Raw genomic sequence first — 25,904 nt, forward strand, 5'->3', positions numbered from 1 at the left:
GAATATAATTCAAACGACATGAATTTATAATATCTATTTGTTTTGAGATAATTCAATCTCCCACCTAGAAATGTCACAGGAGGTCCGAAGATCATTTTTTGACCATGTCCTCACTCCCTATTTCATTCACCGTTCCTGTAAACTTCTCCTACTCCGATCTCCGCCCAAATAAAAATGGACATCTCTACCCTCATCATCCCACATATGGTAAAGAAAAAGAAAAACATAACGTCTCTCCAAAGACTCTCATAAACCCAAAAAGAAGAGTAGATAGATATAGTGTATAGTGTATGTATATATATACAAATACACTTCACTTTCTCTCTCTACTTCCTCTCTCTCTTTTTTTTTTTTTTCCCTCTTTCTTCTCTCTCTGTGAAGTGTATTTGCTGAGCTCTCAAATCTTGCCTGTCACCTACTCTCTCTCTCTCTCTTTCTCTAGCCCAGAGAAGACGGTAGTGAGAGCTTTGAGAGCGGGGAAGGGTCCATTCCCATGAGCAGTGATTTCATAGCTTTAACGGAAAATGTTGAATCCACCCACTTTCCTTCTCATTCTCTCTGGAATTTCTTGAATCTTCTTCCCTGCAAATGGGTCATTCGTCATCGAGATCGTGGGTTTTGAGCATCCAACTCTGAAGAAAACAGAACAGAGGACAAACAGAAGCTTTGTTGCATCAATGGTGGCTGCCATTTCTGGAGCAGCAGCTTCAATCCCCAAAACTTCAACAACCCAACAACGCAATGACCAGCAACAGCAAGATCACCTCAGAAACAACCAAGCCAGACCTCCATTGTTACCCTCTGAGAGAGATAATGGGGTTCTTCAAAGAAAACCTAGAGGCAGACAGGTTCCTTCCAGGTACATGTCTCCTTCGCCTTCCACTTCTACTTCTACTTCTTCAACTACTTCGTCCTCGGCTTCTTCTCGGCGATTTCCCTCTCCATTGCTCTCTAGGTCCACTAATTTAACCCCTGCTTCGACCCCATTGCCTTCCTCTGGCCCTAAACGGTCTCAATCGGTGGACCGGAGAAGACCAGCAACCCCCCGCTCGATTACTCCGGTTCTTGATTCGAGACACGGCAATGCGACTGAGAGTTCCGCGGCTGCGAAGCTTTTGGTTACTTCTACCAGGAGTTTGTCTGTTTCGTTTCAAGGGGAGGCGTTTTCCCTTCCGATTAGTAAGACTAAGGCTACTGCGACGCCCAGTTTGAGTAATGCAAGAAAGGGTTCGACGCCGGAACGGCGTCGAGCGACACCACTTAGGGATAAGAGTGATGGGTCTGGTGTTCAGGTGGAGAATTCGAAGCTTCTTGATCAACATCGTTGGCCGGCGAGGAACCGCCATGCGAATTTGGAAGGGAACCCGTTGTCAAGGAGTTTTGATTGTGGGGGTGAGCAGAAGAAAGTGAATGGAATTGGATCTGGAATGGTGGTCCGGGCATTACAGCAAACAATATCAGATGACAGTAGAAGAGCTTCTTTTGACGGTAGATTGAGCTTGGATTTAAACAGTTCCGAGTTGTTGAAGGCAGTTCGACAAAGCCCAGATGCCGATTCAGTGAATGAATCTTCTGTGCCTTCTGATCTCACTACTTCTGATACGGATAGTGTTTCCTCCGGCAGTACTTCAGGAGTTCAAGATTGTGGTTCGGTCGCCAAAGGGCGAAATGGGCCTCGAGGGATTGTTGTATCAGCGAGGTTTTGGCAAGAGACAAACAGCCGGCTGCGGCGCTTGCATGATCCTGGTTCTCCATTATCGACTAGTCCTGGGGCAAGAGTGGGAGCCCCATCAAAGTTCAGTCAGTCAAAACGGTTCTCAAATGATGGTCCACTTTCATCTCCACGTACTATGGCTTCCCCAATTCGAGGTGGGACAAGGCCTCCATCCCCAAGTAAGCTTTGGACTTCTTCAGTATCATCACCATCAAGGGGAATTTCCAGTCCTTCCAGAACTAGAAATGGTGTCGGTGGTTCATTGGTTAGTAACTCTATTAGTACGCCCTCCATTCTTAGTTTCTCCGTTGACATCCGGAGGGGGAAGATGGGGGAAGATCGTATTGTTGATGCACATGTATTAAGGCTTCAGCATAATCGTTACTTGCAATGGCGGTTTGTGAATGCAAGGGCAGATGCTACATTTATGTTGCAGAGACTGAACGCAGAGGTACTATTTGTGTGCATAATAAGCTTGCCCTTTTGATTATTTCTGTGGTTTATCCTAATTCCCTTATCATTGTGGAGGTTTCAATATCTACTACTTGTACTTTAGCTTGCATTTTGTTCTTGATGCCCACTGTCTCTCTTAGATTGTTACATCTAAAAGTTGGATTTTATATCATATTCATATCTGACGTTTCTAGCCATATCCACTATCTTAAATCAACCCTCTCTTCTAGATTTCTATCTTAAATTGCTTGTTCAACTGCTGCTGAATCTTTCACGGGGAACTTCATATGGCTAGGGATGGATGGACCGAGGGGATGCTCGGTTAGGCTGTATTCTCGTGATGCTATTGTCTTTAGGTGGTTTGAGTATTGTTAACTTGGTCAACTTGAATATTTTCCCTTTCTTAGGTATATGTTTTACTGATTTACTTGGAGAGTTTTGTCTTGGGGATTTGAGTATTTTGGGTGAGATTCTTTCTTGATCAAAGAGTCTTAAGAAACGTAATTCGTCCTTGGAGGTATAATTTCCAAAGGAGCAAATGTTACAATTTTCTTTGTCCTTGGGAAATTGGATCCATCATTGTTTTGGGATGTACGTTCTATGAGGATTCCACTTCTTAGTTTCCTTAACTGCATTGACACTACTCATGTATTATCTTTTGTGTCACCTTCTACCTAAACGTTGGGATCTAGTTTAATCTTTTCTTGATAAGAAGCAATCAATTTCATCGGTGAAGAAAAAGGAGACGTAGCATCTTCTTTTATGTTGATTTTAGTAGAGATTCCTATGATAGAGACTCCAATGATGTAGTTCCTCTTATTTCCTTTGTCAATGAGGTTTTTATTAGTCCACTCTTCTCCGGGAAAGAGAATTAGGACCCCTTACTTTAGGTTCCTGTACTTTTTAACATATAGGATGTTAGAGTTTCCACTAATCTGTATTTTTGTCCTTTTTGTTTAAACACATTTGGAAAGCTAAGGGCTTGTCTGGAGTTTGTTTTTCTTTTTTATAAAACAAAAAATTGTTTTATAATTTAAAACCAAAATTTGTTTCAAATATATTTGGAAAGCTAAGGGCTGGAAAGATTTAACTATTTTTTAAAATGGTTGTACTATTTTGATGAAGCCTGAAACGGAAATGTCATGAGAAGTGAAAAAAGTAGTCTGGTTCAATATTCTACATTTGGTGGTTTTGTATATGTCAAAGTTGTTTCTTCTTTTATTGGTCTGTAGATTCTGTACTAAAGTGTCTGTAATCAACTTGCTACTGTGATATATTTTTGTAATTCTCTCTCATGGCTTCACCCGCTCGACAAGTTTCATGGTCGCAGAAAAGAATTTGGAGGAAAGATGCAAGAAAGTGATGAGTAAAGTGCTAGAGCTTATTTAGAAGATGTAATAAATCAAAATGACCGTGGAAATAAAGCCTTTCTTATTCTATAACTGATCCAAGCTTAACCACCAACACCATGAATCATGGTTTATACCCAAATTTACCTGCTTATGCCTCGATCAATCCCCATGGAAAACCCCTTCCAACCGTCTTCAATCATAAAGATGGTCTTCAAATCCCCATAAATTTTTTTGAGATGAAGTGGTGGAAACTTCAATCTAGAATGGCAATGGTAACAAAAGTCTAATGTGGATGAGACTTATATATTTCCATTTCGTAATAAGCTACATTTTGTGTGACATATTACCTTAACTACTGTCTTTATACAGTCTTCAAAAAGGTGCCTGCTGAAAGACCAAAATCTGCACTTCCTCAAACTAGTTTCACCTTTTAGCATGCTTATGTGGGGGTAGAGATAACTTCTTGGATGATGACAACAAAGGTCTAATGTGGATGAACCTAATATATGACGACCCTCACTAAGCTACGTTCAGTTAATATGGTGACTTATTAGTTTAATTACTGCCTTATTTATTAGATCCTCGTGAATGTGCTTTCTGAAAGACTGGAGTCTCGACTTCCTTTAACTGTTTTCCCCTTCTAGTCTGCTTTTGTCAGGAAGAGACGAACTATTGATTCCAGGTGGTAGATGACTGCAATTAAGGGCATTTTTTAGGGTTTTGAGTTCAAATGGTAACTTTGAGAAGGCTTACAAGTTGCAACAAAGTTGATAGATCTTTCCTAAACGTGTTCTACAAGCTAGGTGGTTAGTAGTAATTGAAGGTAGTGAATCAATGGGCGTACTCAAGTGCTAATTACTAGGTTATTCATAACGGCAGAGTGAGGAATATTCATTGCTTTGAAGTGAACATGTTCTTTTGTTCCTTTGGTCATTTTTATAGATTGTCTAAGGATGCTTTCCAAGGGGTTCCTAAGTTATAGGTTTTGGAGATTTTTTTGGTTGGTGGAGGTTCAGGGTAATGATTTTGAAATTGTTAAATTCACTTTTCTCACTTTCAAAATTACTTTAAAAATATGCTTTCAATCATTCAAAATCAATTTTGACTATATAAAAATCAATTTTAGAAGTACAAAATCAAACATTAAATTGATTTGGAATTATTGAAGGCACGTTTTGAAGTGTTTTTGTACATGACAATGGTGATTTTAACTATCTTGACCATATACATACATACATATATATATTCTTCAAGTGCTCTAAATGGTTTTTGGTCTTAAAGATTAATTTCACTGAAGTGTTGTGGGTACCAATTGCTTGGAGGAAAAGATGTCTTGTTTGCTGGTTGATTAGGCCACTAGATTTGTAATTGGTCTATAAACAATCTTTGGCCAAGAGGAACGTTATATCTTTTTGGAAATTTCGTGATCTTGAGAGGAGGTTTGGCTTTGGCTTGGTTTAATTCTTCTACATGGGTACCGTTTTTTAATTTTTAAGAACTTTCTAATTACCCATTAGGTCTTATTTTTGTTGGTTGGAGTTCCTTCTACATGGCTTACCTTTTTTCTGCTTTTTAATACCCATTGCTAATGAAAGTTTGGTTTCTGTTGAATAAAAAAAAAATCTTGGGAAACAGTTTTATGTCGCACAAAAAATTTCGTTCATAGACTTTTATGGAATTACTTGCTGTTTTATAGTGTGATTGGAATATTAAGTACATTAGTTTTATTGGCCATTTTTTTCTGTGCCAGAGGAATGTCTGGAATGCATGGGTCACTATCTCAGAACTACGGCATACTGTCACACTTAAAAGAATCAAGTTACTATTACTACGGCAAAAGCTGAAGCTGACATCCGTCCTCAAGGGACAAGTAAGATTCAGAACCCTTTTCTTTTTCTCCCAAAGAATATCGTTTGGTTGATGTTTTTGGCTCTTTAAATGCCATCAAACTTGTATATGACACATAGAAAAGAAATGCTATAAACTTGAAAAATATATTTTCTTCCTTTGCTTGTAGAAAAAATAATTGCATTGTTCTTCTAAATGACACTTGAACTGCAATTGCATCGTAGGGTTGGTTTCTCATTACACGATTTTTTGAAAATCTATTTTGATGTATAAAGGTTTCTCTTTTTCCCTTGCTTTCCAAGCACTCTCACTAGCCATAGGTTTTCTGTGGGAGTTTGTTTCCAGTATTTTCTTGGAAAAGTTTATTACTGTTCTCTTTTGAAGAGTGGCATGATCTTTCAAAAATCACATAATTTAAAAGGTCCATAAACTTTCAAGTTTCATAAACAATGGCGTTATTGACCTGTATCTAACCCAATAGATAAAATTTTTATAGGGACAAGGAAAATTTAATTGACTATGGAACCTTGGAAGGATAAGAGAACTGATGGAAATATTCCTGTGCTGAATAAGGCAAAAACAAGAACTAGTTTTCACACATTTTGTGTGTCCAACATTATTACATTTAGGACCCACTAATGTTTATTTGATGTAGTCAGGTCTTTTAATGCAATAAGGAACTCTCCTACAATAGATTTTTTTGTGCTATCATTAATTGGTTGTTTTTTTTACGAGAACTAGTTCTTTGGTTGTTACTTGGTGTAAACTGTAAATACTAGCCCTTTGGCCTTTTCAGTGCTATAGATTTTCTACTCTCTTATCCAGTTGAAGAGCTTTTTTGTAACTCCCTTGGACATTATACCCCCTCCCTTGTAATTTTTCTCATCAGTGAATTTTTTCCTTATAGTATAGATGTGTATATATGTGTGTGTGTATATTATCAAGGTCTCACTTTTGGTTCCAAGCTTTATTACGGACATTCTCATAAAGAAAAAAAGCTTTAGTACGGACAATTGGATCAGTAATCTCAATAGCTAAGATACTTTAATCATAATTTTGTTACTGGATGATTTTCTTTTTTTTTTTCAATTATTTTTGCTGTTTTTGATACTTAATCAACTAGGGGAATCTTTGCCCAGTAGCCATTGTGTACATAGTGCTTGATATGAAGGGAGTTGCACCTTTCGATTGTTTCACTGCCTCCGTTTGACGTGCATGCAACTTTTTCTTTTTTCTTGTGTCCATATGAAAGACTATGAAATGTGAAAAAGTAGGCTCTGAAAATTTTACCTATATTAAAGACGACTTGGAGTCATCTTTTAAATTGATAACAAGGTCATATGTCTATTTTTTTTTAAGCAACAATGTTTATTGAGATAAAAATGAAAGAATATACAGACAAAAAAAATTAGCCCACAAAAAAGGACAAAAAAGGAGTCCAACTACATACCGGGACTCCAATTATACAAAATAGAAACTACAAAAGGTCTTTGAAATCAAAGCCAAGAGGAAAACATGAAATTTGACAAGGGACCACAACTCACTAGAATCCCTTTCCAACCCCTAAACACACGATTATCTCACTCCCCCAAAGATCCCACAAAATAGTGGAAACCTGAGGGAGCCATAAAAACCAAACCCAAAGAGCAGATGGAGGAGGAACTCCCCGATCATATAACCGAACTCCCGGTTCCACGCTAGCGAAAAACCAAAAGTCTAAAAGAACTCGCACCACATGGCTCTCGCGAACTTGCATCTCCAGAGAATGTGATCTAGGTTTTTCTTCGCTTTTCGATAGAGAATATAGCAAAACGGGCCAACTAAAGAGGGCATCTTCTTCACAATGCGATCCAAAGTATTAACTCTTCCATATAAGACCTGCCAAGTAAAGAACTTGACTTTCCAAGGAATCTTAATCCTCCAAAGTGCAGAGAAGACCAACTCATTTGTGGGAGAAGGATAAGCCCATGAAAAAAAGAGTTACATGAGAATCCCTCCAAAGGATCAGGACTCCACGCCCTAAAATCCTTGCTCCCTCATCTAAAAACAGTCACCTCAAGCAAGGACAAGAGCAAGGCCCAATCCATCAGGACAAAGGGTGACGGAGCCCAAATGAAAAAGAGAAGGAACTTCCTGACCAAACTAAAAAGTTCGACACAATGCGATTTTTATAGGACTAGAGGTGAAAAAGATGCAGAAACATTGAGCAGAGAGGTCTATGCCCCATCCTTCCCACCCCCGCCACACAATGAACCGAAGGAGAAAAAGAAGGGATCTTTCTTAGAAATATCATTTCAAAGATTCCGTTGAGTGCCTATAACTCCTTGTAACAACCAATCAAAAGGATGAGGACCAGACTTGCTACCATTAATCCTATGCCAAAGGGAGTTAAACTCGAGGGGAATCCGCCAAAGCCATTTGGCTGGACATCAGGTTAAGAATTTCATACTATCAATGAAATTGTCTCTTATAATATATATTAAGAAACTAACTCACATGAATTACAAAGTGAAGGCGAAGAAAGCATGGTCCCAGGTTAAGGAAGTTACAGAGAAACAAAAACTTCCAATTAGGGAAAAGAGAAGAAAACCCATAGGTACCAAAAATGTCGAGCAATCTGCACCAAGACAAAGCCCCCCACAAAGCAATTTTCTCCTACAAAATAGAAAACCTTCTCTCTTAAAATATCAATGGTTTCTTTCCAATCAAAAAGTATAGAGAAAAGCTCTAATAAAGTGCATCCAAAGGAGCTTTTGATCGTCTTTGTTAGGGTGATAATCAAAGCACCCATGGAGAAGAGTAAGGATAATGCTGTTCGGATGAATAATTTGCGACCCAAATTAGTTGGAGGGTAGTCCAAAAACGTTAAGCTGCAAAGTTCGAAAAGATGGTCTTGCTTTCTTATGTTGTTTGTGCACAAGGCACAACAACAATTATTGTTATTGTTATTATTTTTTATTTTTATTTGGGGGGGGGGGGACCTCTTGGGATCTGTTCTCTGGGTTTTATCATTTTTTTTTTAGGAAACAAACAACTATATTCCAACAAAAAAGAGAGCACAGCCTTCCAAAATTTGTTCTCTGGGTTTTATGATGAGTGTTGATTTTATTCAAGAGAAGCTTCAAATGAAGATTTTGACCTTTGGATGAGAGAGTCCTTCCAAAATTTGTTTTATTTTAATTTTTAAAAATAGTTGGTGATGTGTAATTAAAGCTTTTAGTTGACTCCAAAAACTTATTGAAAATGTCCTCCCAGTGCAAAAACTTATATGTCCCTTCGAGGACATCCAAGAACAACAAACAAAACTTATTAGTGATATTATAAAAATAAAAATGAAAAGAGGTCAATACTCAAATGTTAGAATCTCCCTAAAAGAATAACGAAAAACATAAGAAAGATGAACAAAGTACATTAACCATAGAGGGATCATAATCAAGACAACAGAAATCTAAGAAGGATATATAGAAGCATTGTTCACAAATCTATTTGCACACAGGGAAATCGAGAATTCAAAATCTGCAGCATTATCTTACAAAAAGACTTGCTACTGAAAATTCTCTAAATAGTCTTTAACCTAACCCATCAAAAGTGAAGAATAGTGAAGAAAGTTGGTAACCTCTACCATTCAAGTTTCACCTGACTAATGGAATGATTTACTAAATTCTATGAAAGTTGGTAGATAAGGGAACTACACCTGCCTTGATCATCACAGAACTCGATATTTTCGTCATTGCCCACTACCAAATTAACTTTATCTGCGATTGAGAGCTTTCATATTGAAAAAATGTCCTCCCAAGTGCATTCCAGTGGGTCGGGGGAAGCAAAAGCTATCCACCAATTCTCCTTCGGAACACCCTATTTGGGCTGCCCCTATTTTCTTCCCTAGTGCATTTTTCCCCACTGAAAAAGGCCAAAGCCATTTGACCAAGAGTGAATGATTTTCAACTGAATGTTATCTTCGCCCAATAGTGGATTCTGGAATCATTGTGTGTTTCCATGCCGTCAACAGACCATAACCATAAGGCAATTTAAGAGGGGTTTTTATTTATTTTTAATTACAGTAGGCCATCTTTCACTGACAAAAACATGTAAGAAAACAGGGGCATACATTCCATGGGATTGGAGTCCCTTCTTGTAGTTTGATGGCCCTTTTCTTGTTGGGTTGCTTTAGGTAGGCTAGGTAAAGAACTTCTGAGTTTTTACCAATGCCACCGTGAAAGAGTGGAACTCAGCAAGTTTTTGGGACCTAAATCTTGGCAGAAATTTGAAGGACGATGAGGCCTCTGAATGGGCTGATCATACATACACCCGCCCACCAGTTCTTTCTCAAAAGGAAGACTCCTGTAGGTCAATCATAGATGACCATGACTATGTCCCTGAGGTTCAACTTCTTTGTTCATCACCGAACACCTTGAGCATTCCACTAACATGGCTGATTTCTCTGATTTTAGGTTGTTCTCTGGTTCTTTTGGAGGAATAAAGTTTTCTGATGTTTCTTATTAAAAAAAACAGCTTGTTGGAAATTAAACAGTAATCTTGCGAATTATAAAGCAATGCGCAGAAATCCAAACTGAACCGAAAAATGCCAAAGGGTACAAAACCAAACTAAAATAAAAGCAAAGAGCAGAAAACTACACTGAACTCCAAAACCAAAAACTGTAAACTTGAAGAATTTGAACCAAACTCCTAAACCTTCCTTAATCTAACTCACTTCCAATTTTGTTAGGGGTGGAACCAAGTTATGGTTTCAAGTTTGATCCAACTTCCAACAAGGACATAAATCCAATCAACCTTACCAAAAACCTTCCCGACTGGAATTCGATGATCACTCCTTTGTGCTTCATTTTTCACCATTCCAATCACTGGGATAAAAGTCAAAATTTTGTCTTTCCATGAACAAAGCTGATTGGGATTTTGCGACCTGTGTATGGAAGGACCCTTCTATAGGCGTTGGAATCTCCAAGATTTTGTCTCTCTATCAACCATCTACCTTTATGCTTTGTGGTTTTACAGTAGTTGGTATCGCTTGAAACCTTGGGAATTGTCGGGAAAGAAGCTGATTTCCAACCAAATGTCATTCTAAAAAAGGTCTTCTTATAGAAACCTAATAACTGTAAGTCTAGAATATATTGAAAAATGAAGGATAGAACTACAATAATTCCCAAGTATTTTGAGTTACTTGCACAGTCCTATTAAACAATTGTCTCCTCCATCCTTTTCCCTCAACCTATTTATAAATTATATAACAAATCCGCCTGACATACTCTTCGACTAGTACAAACATACCCATAGTATCCTAATAGTATTTCTAATTTCACCTATTGCTTTTTTCTCATCTTCCTACCATTTTAAACCCTACTTGTAGAAAGGTTTTCTGGTATGAGTAGAGGATGGCACTCGTGATTTTTTTCTTTTTGAGTACAACTATGGGATGAGGGATTGAACCTTTCACTTCTAGGGAGGAAGGCCATGCCAATTACCATTGAGCTAAGCTCACTTTGGCTACTGATACATATCTTTGTTTCCTATAAAAAAAAAAGTATGCACTTGAATTTCATAATGTTTCAACTTCCACCAAAGACTCTTTGCACATCCTATGTTCTTGTATTTTCTAACCATGCTCCATCATTCTTTCCATGAGTACTGAACACTTTATGCTGCAACCGATTTGTGGCTTCTGGAAATTCCAGAACCATATGGTCATTAAGGCCCGGTCATATTCCTTAGGTTACCAATCGCAAATTGATCACTAGTATTCATTTTTTTACATGTACCTTTACCTTCCAAATTAAGTTTAGGGATGGTAGAAATGTCCATGGGTTTGAATTCTCACAAGGCCCTGCCCTGAACGGGTGGATAATCTTGGTTAAAAATGGGGGGTTGGAAATCTCCCCCCTTTTTTTGTGGGGAGTGATGGAGAATACATTCCCTGCACTGTCCGAACTCATTTCTAGATTTATTTCTCTACTCTAATTTTAAGAATTTATATATATATACCAGACACTTGCCTAATTAAATTATTAACAATAGAATACCTTTCTTGATGATACTAAAAGTCTATATACTCGTACTCATAGATTACCATGCTTATACATTACGGCTAACTAACCACCTGGCCCCCACAACTCTTAATAGACTAACTCAAATGCTTGACTCACCACATTCATGCTTCATACTACAATGTACTTTAATTTCTGGGGGTCTATCAACATAGTAGTCTCTCTATAGCTTTTTTTTTTTCCTTTAAACTGTTCTTCAACACCCCATCTTTTACCGTAATGGATTGAGTTTTATAGAATAAATATTGTTTGGAAGTGGCCTTATTCATTAAAGTTAATTGAATAATGTCATACTGAAAAAAGGCCTTAATTTCCTCTATCTTGGTGGTAACTTTGTGCCCTTGTGAATGATAGATTTTACATTTATTTTATCCTCCAAATTTAACATTACTTTTCTTATTTGATTGATGTGATTGTAGATAAGTTATTTGGAAGAATGGGCTCTTTTAGACAGAGATCACTCGAGCTCCATGCTTGGAGCAACTGAGGCTTTGAAGGCCAGTACTCTACGGCTCCCAGTTGTTGGGAAAGCAATAGTATGTACCCTGCACTGATTTCTATTTCCATCGAAAGCAGTTACTAATTAAGGCTCAAATGTGAAGAAAATAAATAATTTTTATTTTATCAGGCTGATATTCAGAACCTGAAAGATGCTGTGGGTTCAGCTGTTGATGTTATGCAGGCAATGGCATCTTCAATATGCTCTCTCTCATCTAAGGTGCTGCTTTACCTAGAACTTTTACCTGTATGAAAAAGTTTTTCATTTTTCTGCATGCCGAAGGTTATGAATAGACAGCAATAAAGCTATGTACTACAAAATTTCATTTATGTATGAAAATTGAAATTTACAAAAGAGGGGTATCATGCCCAAGCCAAAGGAGTTATAGAAGACTTCATCAATTGGTCAAAAGAGATGTAAGATCAAAAGAACTATAGCAAGGTAGATACTATGTTAAACAAAATGAAAATAAAAAAGTTTGCCCTATAGATTTGTACTTCGATAGATTCAATTTTGGGTACAAAGCTATGTACTATAGTTTCAATTTAGGTTTTTCCAGTTTTCCTGTTCGAGAAATTTTTGGTTGCTGGTTTTCATTATCGCGGGGTGTTCCTTCCTGGAATTAATGTTTATTTTTTAGCTCTTTTAGTTTGTGTCCATTCAGATTTCCTCCATTCAAAACCTTAAAATTGAGGAAAAAAAGAAACTGCCATGTCATATCCTTGTGAAGCTTTTTTTGGCAAAGGACTCGGAGAAATTGCTGTGAGAGGCGGTCCTTCCTTGTGATAGTAGTTTAGGGAATATAAATTATTATTTGGAAGCATAGCCAAGGAAGATAGATAGATTGATGAACTTTGCTCCCTTTTCTGTAGCTTTCCCCTTGAGGGTTAAAAGATAATAGCATCTTTGACTTGTATTCCTTTGACATTCCTTGTATCTTAGAAATGGTTATGTCTCGTTCACAGGTAGAAGAAACAAACTCCGTGGTGGCTGAACTGGTTAAGGTGACGGCAAAGGAACGGATTTTACTTCAACAATGTGAAGATTTTTTGTCCACTTTAGCGGCCATGCAGGTTAGTTATAGTTATAGTTATCTAGTTTTGATAATAGAAATGTGAACTGTCTGCATATTGCTTTTCCTCTTATTTTACCTTACCATTTGGATGTTATAAATAGGTTAAAGATTGTAGCTTGCGAACGCACATATTGCAACTGAATCGATTTCCAACGAGACAACAGCCTAACAAATACATGTAGAACTGATATGATCCTGATGATATGATGACTCACTCCTCACCCGTTATTCTACTAACATTACACGGACCCCTTTTCGTTTTTCAACCCGATGGAGGCAGAGATTGAAGTAACAAGAAACAGATTGGTGATTTTTAGGATCTGGGTTTTGAAACCTTCTTGGTGGCTCTTATATTTCTTCTCTATGTTGTTAAATGTATCTCTTTGTATCTGGAAAAAAGAAAAAGAAAAAGAGGAAAAAAGAAAGAAAGATGATTGTAGGGAATGGCTTTCCATCCCTTGGATTAGTTGTGTAAAAGTGCTGCAATTCTCTATCCCTTTAGCCCACAAGTAAATGCCAATGTTGAATGTGTATATATGTAGTGTTCTCATCATTGATGATTCTTGTAGTTTGTGAATTCTTGTGACTCATTGGTAAAATAGTCTCCTTTTTCCTTTCCAATATTGCCTCAGAATTAGTACCCAAAAACTTTAACCACACTAAAATGCAATATCTCAACACTTCACTTGTGTGAAGTCTTTATTACCACTACAGTTTTTATTATCTCATCAATTCTATTTCTTGCTGCTCTAGAAAAATATATATTTTTGGCTAAATGTGTTATCACCTTCCAATTAAATTATGGTTTGAAAAGCTTAAAGAGAATCTGTCAAACTTGAACATAATTTAATTAGTCAAAATATTTACTTGACTAAGAGATCAAAGGTTTGTAGTCTAGAGTTGACTTTCCTATAATTCCAAAAAAAATATTAGAAATATTTTTTAGAATGTCTCATTAACTTCTGTAATGATATAGATACAAAATGAGTTTAAAGGTCAATAAATTTGGGAAATTGCATAACTAATTATTGTTATAATATGTTTACTTTTAAGGGTTTAATTTTTTTTTTTTTTTTTTAACTTCAAGAAACAATATAAATTTCCTTGAAGTATGTTGCTCACTATGTTGGCCTAACATTAGGTTTGTGGGTCAGTTTGTTGACTAATTTAAAATGATGTGCCAAAAGCCGAATTATATATATATTGAAATTGAAATTCATTAAAACTGAAAGAGCAACCCAATAATCAAATATTAATTCCTCTCGAGGATGAGGAATAACAAAGAGGGAGGAAAGGACTCTCTCCAAAAAGAGGAAATCCAGAAGAAGATGCCAAAGTTGTTAGATAATGAGCAGTTTTGTTCTTCTCTGTAAGAATTTTGCAAAAATTAGAAACATTTACGGAAGGAGTAAGAAAGAGAGTTTCCTCATAAGAAAAAAACCCTAAGATAAGTTAGAATTCTCAAGATTCAAAAGCATAATGACTTTGATTGAATCCAATTCCGCCTCTACTGAATGGGGGAGGAGGGGATCTACCCATCTTAAGAAAATAGGATGTGTTTTAAACCAGCGACATTGGCTTTAACTTTTAAAGACTTTGATCGACCAACTAGTAGTTATTGAGATGCACTCACCCCCAATAGGATGTTCATTCTAATCACGAATAATCCAACCGATCACACCACATTGAACATTCTCTGATCAAACGACACTGACGTTCATCTTCCAGCAACCCTTTATTATTGGCAGATTCCAACAACTAACAGGCGCAATAATGTTCAAATTGATGTTAAATGGGCGACTTCCTTCTTCAAAGAAAAATCTCTGAAACTTTTTCCATAGCAAGATTAATAGCTTGAGGATGAGGAGGGACATTGTTAAAATGAATTGCATTATAGTACCTCTAAACAATACTCTCCATTATAGATACGATTTTTCCCAAGTCCTCTTTGTTGTTGGATTTTACGTGGACAAACCAAGTACTTCATCGACTTCCAAAAACCCCCGCTGAAATTCAATACATCAACATTAGAGGGAAAATAAAGCTTCCATAAGTATGTATAATAGAGTGGAATGTAAACTTAATTCACTAAATTCAATATATACATACATATATATTCATATATTAAAATGTGGGTAGTTAACTACTACCTTAGTCAATCATTGATAGATACCTTCTGAAATCAACTTTTACTAAAAGAGAATTGCAATTTTACTATTTTGTGTAAATAGTTTCCCTAATTTTTCTATTGTTAAAAATACTACAATAAATAATAAGATAATAATAAAAGAAAGAAAAAAAGAGAAATGTTTAAAGAGAGGGGCAGCAATGAATTTCTTTTTTTTGGAGAATTAAATTCTTTTACCTTTAAATTGAATTAATTTTACCCTAATTAAAATTAAATTAATCCACTTGAACATCTATAAATTATGAGTGAAAACTTAGACAAAAAGTAATTTATTATTTCAAGTGAATTTGGTACTCACACACTTATTCTTTTCTAATTTAATTATATTATGATACCATCTTTTCCAACCATTTTTGTGTCAGAATCAGACGATTTCGCCAATATTAGAATTAGCCGAATAGATAAAATACTTATTTATCGTTTCAAAGGTAGAAAGTTTGATCTCTCACCTAAAATTTATTGAATTAAAAATACATATTTAATATTATTAAATTCACAGATTTATTAGGTATAAAATCAAAAGTTTAAATCTCGTTAGAGAAAATTCAATCTTATATTAAACAAAAATTATATTCAACGTCATTTAATTTTTAAAATTTTAAAATATATATCATAAATGTATTGTATACAAAATTGGATGTTGTAAAAGGAAAAGAAAATATTTCAACTTACCCATTGTGAAGAACAAAAATAAAAAGTATAGTTTTTACATTTTAGAGACATATTAGAAATTTTTTAAGTTTAAATCTATTTAATAAAATTTTGAAACTTCATAAACTAAATCAGTAATTTAATGAGTATTGAGTCTAAATTGATTAATTTATAATAATTTATGGGTTAAATTGATAAAATTATAAATTTCACTAAGATGTTTATCCAAATAGAATATAGTGAAGGTGTAGATTGATATATTGTACAATTATATGTTTATGATTTAAATTAATATAATTATTAGTTTATAGTTTAAATTGATTAAAAAAAATTCAATGACCTGAAAAAACCAATCAACCCAACCCAATCCGTGTAGTTTGGGTTGGGTTATCAACTCATTTGAGTTGGATTGAATTCAAATAAATGAAAAATTTTATGGATTAAGTTAATTCATAGATTCACCTCAAATAACTCAAACCAACCCGAACTTATTATTAACTTAAAATTTTATTTTTTTAACTTCTGATACAAGTATATATACATATATTTATTTTAATTTTATTATTTTTTTGAATTATTTATTCTCCAATAACTCTTAAAAATAGTTTTTAATACTTTGGAAAGAAAATTTTCATCAATATGAAAATAATTAAATCAAAATTTTACTTATGTTTGGGTTGGTTTAAGTTCATTTTCTATTAAGGATTATTGGAGTTGAAGAAATTTATAACCCGAGCAATTAGGTTGGGCCTAAAATGTACTCCAACCCAACCCAATCCAACTCAATCTATTCCACGAACACCCCTAATTGATATAACAGTAAAGGTCAATAGTGTAAATTAATATTCTCGTTTTTTATTATATTAATATAATATAATATTATTTACCGCCTCCGAAAAATGCTACCTGGCCAGCCGTACGGCCTACTCTAAGCAGGCAGATGGAAGCGCGTTGTATACACGCGCTTTTCGGTGATGGTGGCAGAATGTCGCCGATGAGGATCCGCTTAAGTTAGCCACTCCCTATTGGAAGATGCTATCGTGTACTACAGCTGTTATGGGCCTTGAACTCGGCCCAATTCTGATTGGGCCAGACTGGATCCACGAGAGGTTTCAAGCCCATACCTTCTTCCTTTGGACCTTTTGGCCCAATTTACTCTTAATTGATGTAAAATGTATTTCTTGCAAAAGGTAATACAATTTATGAGTTTACTTCTTTCTGTATTCAACTATGAACCTGTTTTTTTAAATAAAAAATAAAAAAAATAATAAAAATATGGATCTTATTTATGTTTAAGAAAAGATTGACTTAGTAAAGGAAGGAGTTGATATATTGGTTAACGTTTATGGAGGTTATGTTTAATAACAAAAACTGAACATGTTATGTAACACAGATGATTAATGCATTTATTCTAGCCAAAAAGTGAAAAGGTTTAATTTTTGAGGTTAAATGTTTAAAGAGTAGCTTGATGTGCTTTTATCTATCAAATTTAGAGAGTGTAACTTTCAATCTACGAGGCTACCTTGCACTCATCTGAGGCGGTTTGTCAACTCACTCCATCTGTTGTTTTGTTTGAAGCTTCTATTAAGAGGATATGTTTTCTTGACTTGTGTGATTTTTGTTTTTGGTGTGCATGATTGTTTTCTTTGTCTTGTCTTGAAATTTTTGTGATCGTATTTTGTTTATGTCTTAACCTCATATTATGAGATCTCCTTCTCTTTATTGTAATTCAGTATCTTTTGATTAAAAAATAGTAAAAATTTCAAATTTCCACCTTCCACGATTGTTAGAGTAGGAATATCAAACTCATATAAATTACATTGTAATTGATTATTGGGGTGTTTAAGCAAAATGGTGGGAACCAATCAAATGTTAATGTGAATGTCCAAAAGAGAAGAAAAAAGAATGGTATTATAATGATGGGTTTGGCCTTCTACCACTTGAATTAATCAATTAAATGTACCAATCAAAATACAAAAGGAAACTTCCATACCCCTCATTTTTCCAAGTATTCTTGGTCAATTATAATTAGCCTGCCAAATTGGAATGTCTCTCTTATTACTGAACTTAGTCAACCAAAGTACCCTAACAAAACTAACCAACATTTTAAAGAAATTTTATTTTGGAGGAGACCAATTGTATAAATTAATTCTATGTATTATCCTCCCAACATTTGTTTGTTAGTATGCTTATTATGATTAAAGAATGGGCACTATCAAGCACCAAAAACCATAGAAAAGTCTATTATTTAAAAGAGAGTAACACAACTTTAAAGTATACAAGTTAAGGTCAATCCTTTTATTAGAAGTGGATAATAATGTACTTCTACTAGTCAATATTCCATCTACTTTCATTATCTTATAGTTATAGTATGAGATTTATGGATACATTTGGCTAGGTTTAAACCATCATTTGTTAATATTCTTATCATTGAAATAGACCTCGTGTGTCAAACAAAACCTAATTTAATGGTAATTGGAAACTAGTATATATTTCTTCTTATCGTTGAAAATTCAAACTCTCACATAACAATTTATGTTGTTCAAGGAAAGAAAATTCCTTATGTGTTTGCCAATTTAATTTATCTAGTCATTACTCCATTTGTTAATGCATACAAGTCATTTTGAATAAGTTTGCTTCATAAATAATTATTTAATGTTGTTAGACTCTACTGTTAATAATGTTGACATTACTAATATGTTAAAAGTTCTGTAAAAAATAATCTCGATATTTCACGGGCTATATTTTATTCCCTCTTTAAGTCTACGTTTACCAAAGTCAAACCTATTTTTTACAGAATTTTTAAAAGTTTCAATAATACTCTCGAATTAGAAAAAGTTTTAAAAAATAATAATTACCATTAGTTTTTAAATGAAAATTGTTAACTTTTTATTTAAAAAATACATCTTAACATTAAATGTGTAATTAATACCCTAAACTTAAAAATTAATGTTAAGAAATATGTTTGCCATAGTACCACATTTTAAAAGTATTCGAAAATTTTCAAAAGTTGTATTAATCTCCTTTACTCTTTTAAAAGAATAAAAAATCTTTTACTATTAGTATAAAAACAGAAATTGTTCATGTACACTTCATAGATCACATGTCTCTTCCATATTTTCTTTTTTCTTCTACTTCAATCTATAATCTAACGCTTTTTTGTTAGACACATTTAAATAATAATACGTATAATTAAAGTATGGGCTATGTATGTGGATTAATATTTTATCACATTGGGTTATTTTATTAGATTGAGTCATATTATGCGATCTACTTAATTAAGACCTTAGATTTCTAATTGAGTTTGAATTTCATGGGTAGAAGCTCATTCCTAGTTAATTAAGGTTTAATAGGAACCCTAATTAAACTAGTATATAAAGAGACCTTAGAGTTATGGTCCCCAATATACCATAATAATAAGCACTAAGTCTTTCTTGAATCTCATCTAGAGAGAGATTCCACTGAGGGCATTCAGAGTTTTGGTTGAGGAAGATAATAGTCATCTTAAAGTTATTGTCCTCTTGAAGCTATCATCAATCTCAATGGAATCCGGTATTTTATTTATTCTTGGCAATTTAGCATGAATGATCATAAGGTTAATTTATTTAATATAGATATGAAGTATTTATGCTAACAAGTATTAGAGCATGAATTTTATGTTAGATTGTCAGATTTTTTTTAATCTTTTATCATTGTTTATGATTCAATTATTCGGTAAAGAAAAGTTTGAAGTTTGCATAATAGATATTTTCAGTTTCTGGCATCATAGATTTATAGTTTAATGATGATTCGATCATTGTTCGGACCTGCTTTTTGGGCAAATTGTTTGTTAATCAAGTCTTGTAAGTCATTTTCATTGTGGCATTTTTTTTTTTTTTATGAAAAAGACTCCAAACAGAAGTGAAAATCGAGATTCGAAGTGCAAAATGGAGAGGTTTCTGTGTAGGGTGCTACTTTTGTCATATTTTGTGCGTCAAATTCCCTAGGCGCAATTGTTGCGAAAGTTGACCAAAAATTGGGACTTTTTTAAAGCCCTAATTGGGGTTAAATGGATTTTATTCGACAAATTTAGTAAATTTAAATTTGATTGATATTTTGGTGAATTTAAATTTAAATTTGATTGATAATGTAGTAAATTTAAATTTGATTGATATTTTGGTGAATTTAAATTTACATTTGATTGATAATGTGGTAAATTTAAATTTAAATTTGATTGATATATTGGTGAATTTAAATTTAAATTTGATTGATGATATTCATAATGGGATTTGGAACGATCTGCTTCCGCTCAATGGTTCTCTTGTTTAAGAGTTCCTTCAAATTGATCATATGTATTCTGTTTCCATCGCATATATTCTTTGTGCGTTATGTAAAATTAAAATTCAGATGCAATCTTTTCTGCAATGGATACTTGCGTATCTTTTCAATGCCATGGAAGAGGAAATAAAATCTATGAAAGATAATGACGTTTGGGAACTTGTTGAATTACCATCAGGAGTGAAAACCATAAGTTGTAAATGGATATTTAAAACCAAAAGAGATATGCACGATAATATCGAAAGATATAAAGCTCGTTTTGTTGTAAAGAGTTTTACTCAAAAGGAAGGCGACTTTCTCTCTGATTTCATCGAAATACTCTTTTAGGGTAATCGTGGTATTTGTAGCTCACTTTGATTTAGAGCTACACCAAATAGATGTAAAAGTTGTGTTTCTCAATGGGAACATTGATGAGACAATTACCAGAAAACTTTGTATCTAGTAATTCAAATTTTATGGTTCAAATTGAAGAAATCCATCTATGATCTCAAGAAAGCCTCTCGTCAATGGTATCACAAATTACCTCCTTTGGTTTTGAGGTGAATATAATGGAAGATTGTGTATATCACAAGTTCAGTGGGAGTAAATCTATCTTTCTAGTATTATATGTCGTTGACATACTCATAGCAAGTAATAATGTAGGTTTATTGCATGAGACTAAGAGGTTTCTCAAAAGGAATTTTGAGATGAAAGATCTTGGTGATGCTTCTTTTATATTAGAAATTGAAATACTGCAAGATCATTCTCAAGGTATTTTGAGATTGTCACAAAAGAACTATATTGAAAAGATTTTGAGTAGATTTAGCATGAAAAATTGTGCACCAGGAGATACACCGGTCCCTAAAGGTGATAAATTTCATTTAGGTCAATGCCTCAAGACTGTACTCTAGACTAAGGAGATGCAGAAGGTTTCCTATGCACCGATTGTCGAAAGTCTAATGTACATCCAAGTATGTATGCGTCCAAATATTGCGTTCATAGTTGGAGTGTTAGGTAGATATTTGAGCAACCTGGGGATGGATCATTAGAAAGCAGTCAAACGGGTTATAAGGTATTTACAGAAAATAAAAGATTATATGCTCACTTATCGGAGATCAGAAGTTTTGGAGATCATTGGGTATTCTAATTCCGATTATGCTAGATGCCAAGACACTTTGCGATCCACTTCAAGCTATATCTTTATGTTGGCTGGAGGAGTTGTATCTTGGAAAAGTGTTAAACAAACACTTATGACTTCTTCTACCATGGTTGTGGAGTTTATAGCATGTTATGAGGCATCCAATCATGAATATGATTACGAAATTTTGTTACTGAACTTCGTATAGTGGTTGGCATAGAAAGACCACTTAAATTATTTTGTGACAATAAGCTGGCAGTGATGTATTCTAACAACAACAAAAGTAATACAAAGTCAAAACATGTAGACGTGAAGTTTCTGGTTGTTAAAGAAAGAGCTAAAAAATGGTCAAATTTCGATAGAATACATAGAAACAAACTCTATGGTGGCAGATCCATTGATTAAAGGTTTACCACCTAAAGTTTTTTATGAGCATGTTGCTCACATGGGTGTTAGTCACTTTTCTAATTCCATTGTTTAGTGGGAGTTTGTTATGGAGGATGTTCTTTGACCTTATTTTATTTATTTTCTATATAGAATACAGTTGATGGTTTTTGTCTTATTATCTGAACTTGTTTATCATGCATGCGGTTTAGCATAAAGTTTTTAAGAACGATCTCACTAAGGAATTTGGACCAGTTGGAAACAGGCATGATCTAGATCACTTAACATGTAGTTTCCATGTTATCCATCCATACTTGATCTATGTCATTGAATGTATTGGAATTGGTGATCAAAGAAGGTTTATTTAGTGACGAAAGTCGTCTTGATTTCTTGCTAATACAGGAGATGGACCAGATTGAACTAAAGGGGAATTCTATTATTAAAATAACCTAATTATGCGCACTTAAGGTTTAGGTGATTTAATTATATCAGGTACACAGACATAACCCAAATGAGAGATTGTTAGACATATTTAAATAATAATACATATAATTAAAGTATGGGCTACGTATATGGATTAATATTTTATCACATTGGGTTATTTTATGTAGATTGAGTCATATTATGTGATCTAATTAATTAAGGCATTGGATTCTTAATTGAGTATGAACTTAATGGGTAGAAGCTCATTTCTAGTTAATTAGGGTTAAATGGGAACCTTAATTGAACTAGTATATAAAGAGATCTTAGGGCTATAGTCCCCAATATACCAAAACAATAACCACTCATTCTTTCTTAAATCTTATTTAAAGAGAGATCCCACCAAGGGCATTCAGAGTTTTAGTTAAGGAAAACAATAATCATCTCAAAGTTATTGTCATCTTGAAGCTATCATCAATCTTAATGGAATCTGGTATGTTATTTATTCTTGGAAATTTAGCATGAATGATCCTAGAGTCAATCTTTTTAATATAGATCTAAATTATTTAAGCTAACATTTTTCATTTTTTTAAAAATATATATTGAAAGCATAAAATTTTTGTTGAAACTTTCAGAAATTCAAAAATATTTTATTTATAAAATTCAAACTTCAGGTATTTTCTATAATTTAGCCAATAATTAAATATCTACCTAAATGAAGTGATGGCCTTCAATGATAAGAATATATTATTTGGTATAATATTTGAAATGAATTAAATAATATAACTTTTAATTATTTAATAAAAAAAATCTACAACTTTTTCTTTAGATGTGCACTCATCATTAGACTTGAGAAAAAGTAATCCCAAACGCATTGAAGCTGGTGCTTATGTGCGTTTGACATCTCTCTACCCAAACTTGAAATAGAAAATTAACAATAGGTTAAATTAAATTTAGTATTTAGATGTCGACTTATTTAGTCCTAAATTTTTAAACGTGTTTAATAGATTCTTAAATTTTCAATACTATTTAAAATTTACCTATCTATTAAATATAAGATTGAAATTTTAGCTTTTTATTATACATAAAATTTAAAATTATATATATATTTTAACAATTAAAATCTATATCTAATCAACACACATTTACTTTTAAAATAATGATTATATATAGGATCTATTAGATATTGAAAGTTTTATAGTTTAGAGACTTGTTAAATACAAATTTGAAAATTCATGACCTATTAAACAATTTTGAAAGTTTAAGAGATGAAATAAACACAAATTTGAAAGTGTAAGGACTAAACTTGTAACTTAACCTTAAATAGTAAACAACGTTATAAAGTAAGAGTGACTCATTTCATGGTTCGATCTTATACAAACTCTTTTGCACAAGGACACCCCCACTCCTCATGTCCAATATGAACGAATTAGAATCACTTCGTTTGTAACACTTTACAACTTCTTGTAACAACTACAGAGCAGGTCGTATCCAATAGTGTTACCAGAGTAAGGTATCCAACCTTATCCATGTACTATAGATCATTTTGACTATTTACTCGAACCTGATCCACCTTTATGTCTCCACATAAAGTTCAAGTACTCATCCAATAGTCAATGAACTTTTAGGTTTATTGGATTTCTATTCAAGCAATAGATCTATTCATTAACACCTTTATTGAATTTTCAGAATAAGTTTCATTGTTTACATACCACGAGTTTTAGGACATAAAACCCAACATCCTCTTCCATCCCCCTTCCACCCCCACGCACCTCCTCTTCCGTCCCCTCCACTCCTGATGCCTCCTCTCACTCCTCATGTCCAACATGAATGAATTAGGATCATCGTTTGTAGCACTTTACAACTTCTTGTAACAACTACAGAGCAGGTCGTATCCAATAGTGTTACCAAAATAAGGTACCCAATCTTATCCATGTACTATAGATCATTTTGACTATTTACTCGAACCTGATCCACCTTTATGTCTCCACATAAAGTTCAAGTACTCATCCAATAGTCAATGAACTTTTAGGTTTATTGGATTTCTATTCAAACAATAGATCTATTCACTAACACCTTTATTGAATTTTCAGAATAAGCTCCATTGTTTACATACCACGAGTTTTAGGACATAAAACCCAACATCCTCTTCCATCCCTCTCCCACCCCCACGCACCTCCTCTTTTATCCCCTCCACCCCCAATGCCTACTCTTCCGTCCCCGATGCCTACTATTTCGTCCCCTCTCCACCCTCTCCCCCCGCGCCTCCTATTCCGTCTCCCCCCTCCACCCCTATTCTTCCTTTCCCTGTTATTTTCCCTTTCCCCTCCATATTTTTACACAAACGGCCATCGTTCCAACACCGAACGTCAACGTACATTACCTTCGCACGCCGTCACACACGACCACTGCACACTACTATCGCACATACTAGTTGGTTCTTCTTCTCTTTACTTTTTCTAATAAATGTTATTCATAGGTTGTGTTTGTGTTATTATTCTGATACGGGGTTTTGTTTCAGATTGGAATTATGATATTCATTTGTTTATGAATGAAATTGTTCTTCCATCTTTGGTTTGTATATGGATATGGATAATGAAGGATGAATTATTTGTGTATTTTGGTTTTAATTTTGTATATGAGATTCATTTATTAATATTGAAGTTTAATCTTTCCTTTTTATGGATATAATATGTTTTAAGTTTTAAAATGGAATTGCTAAGGGTTTAAAGCAAATTAACTAAATTTCACACTTTTTACTTGCTAGGTAAAGGTAAATTTAATATCATATCATCTAAAAAAAACTCTAGTAAAGAGTCATTTTGTTTGATTGATTAAAAAGATTGTGAGGAAAAATGAAAACTTTGAAAAAAAATTAGTAAATGGAAAACATTTGACCCTTTAGCTTCATTTATTTAGCTTTTATCAATAAAGGTTCACAATCATAAATATTTGACCATTTTTCCTTACTAATGTTCTTGTCAGATGCTGAACGCAATCTAACCCTTCTGTAAAGTAAGAAGGAACACTAGAAATGTATTTATTTCTCTCTTGTTCTTATCATAAAGGCCAAAACTTAGAGATAATGGAATATCTCCTTCATATAGCCAAAAGTTAGATATGCTTTATTCATTTGGTAATGCAAGAGCATATTAGAAAATCATCACAAGATGAGATTGAACCAACAACGGAGGAAATTATTTGTGAACGGGTTCTGGAAAAACGACCAGACCACACTCTTGGATGGAACCCAAAATCCAATTTAGCTACATCTTCCTCACAAATTGAGAAAAATATTGGGAATAAGTATGAAAAGCTTGAGGTAGAGATGACAAGCTTAAAGGAGGAAAATGCCATGTTGAAGTCAATAGTTTCGGGTTTTCAAGATCAATTGATTGAAATCATAAGACAGTTAGCTGCACAACAAAAGCAAGGGATGGACCTTTGAACAACTAAGTACGTTATGACAACTTTCAGTTTTTGGTTAGTGGATTTAGAAACTTAATTTGGTTGTTGTGTGGCTATGATGCAGTTATAGTAGACACTTCAAATATTAGCGTTTTAGTAGATTTAGGAACTTCATTTGTTTGTTTTGTGGCTATCCTGCAGTTATGGTAGCCACTTTAAATATGTATGTTTTAATGTACTTGTTGCCACTTTGTAGTTTAAATGACGTTTAGGTGGAACAAGGAAACATTCGTAGCTTAGGGGAAAGGAGGATGTATATGTTGTAATTGTTTTTTAGATTCTCTTGAAGCTTAATTGTGCACTTTAAAGGAACTTTGTTCTTGGATTTATTTGTAGGGATTTGAGAGTTGAGTTATATG

The 25,904-nt window shown here is 34.0% G+C and overlaps 1 protein-coding gene across 1 annotated transcript; it reads left to right on the plus strand.

Moving 5' to 3' along the window:
• Positions 1-308: 308 nt before the first annotated feature.
• On the plus strand, positions 309-13,621 carry LOC120078317 (QWRF motif-containing protein 2-like). The gene is made up of 6 exons (XM_039032552.2): positions 309-2,165; positions 5,270-5,389; positions 11,846-11,962; positions 12,055-12,144; positions 12,891-12,998; positions 13,102-13,621. Exons 1-6 carry the CDS (start codon positions 678-680, stop codon positions 13,180-13,182), a joined length of 2,004 nt encoding a protein of 667 aa, XP_038888480.1. The 5' UTR covers positions 309-677; the 3' UTR covers positions 13,183-13,621.
• Positions 13,622-25,904: the final 12,283 nt, after the last annotated feature.

The sequence above is a fragment of the Benincasa hispida genome, chromosome 5 (assembly GCF_027475165.1).
Source record: "Benincasa hispida cultivar pf3 chromosome 5, pf3_genome.v1.1, whole genome shotgun sequence".
Lineage (NCBI taxonomy): Eukaryota > Viridiplantae > Streptophyta > Magnoliopsida > Cucurbitales > Cucurbitaceae > Benincasa > Benincasa hispida.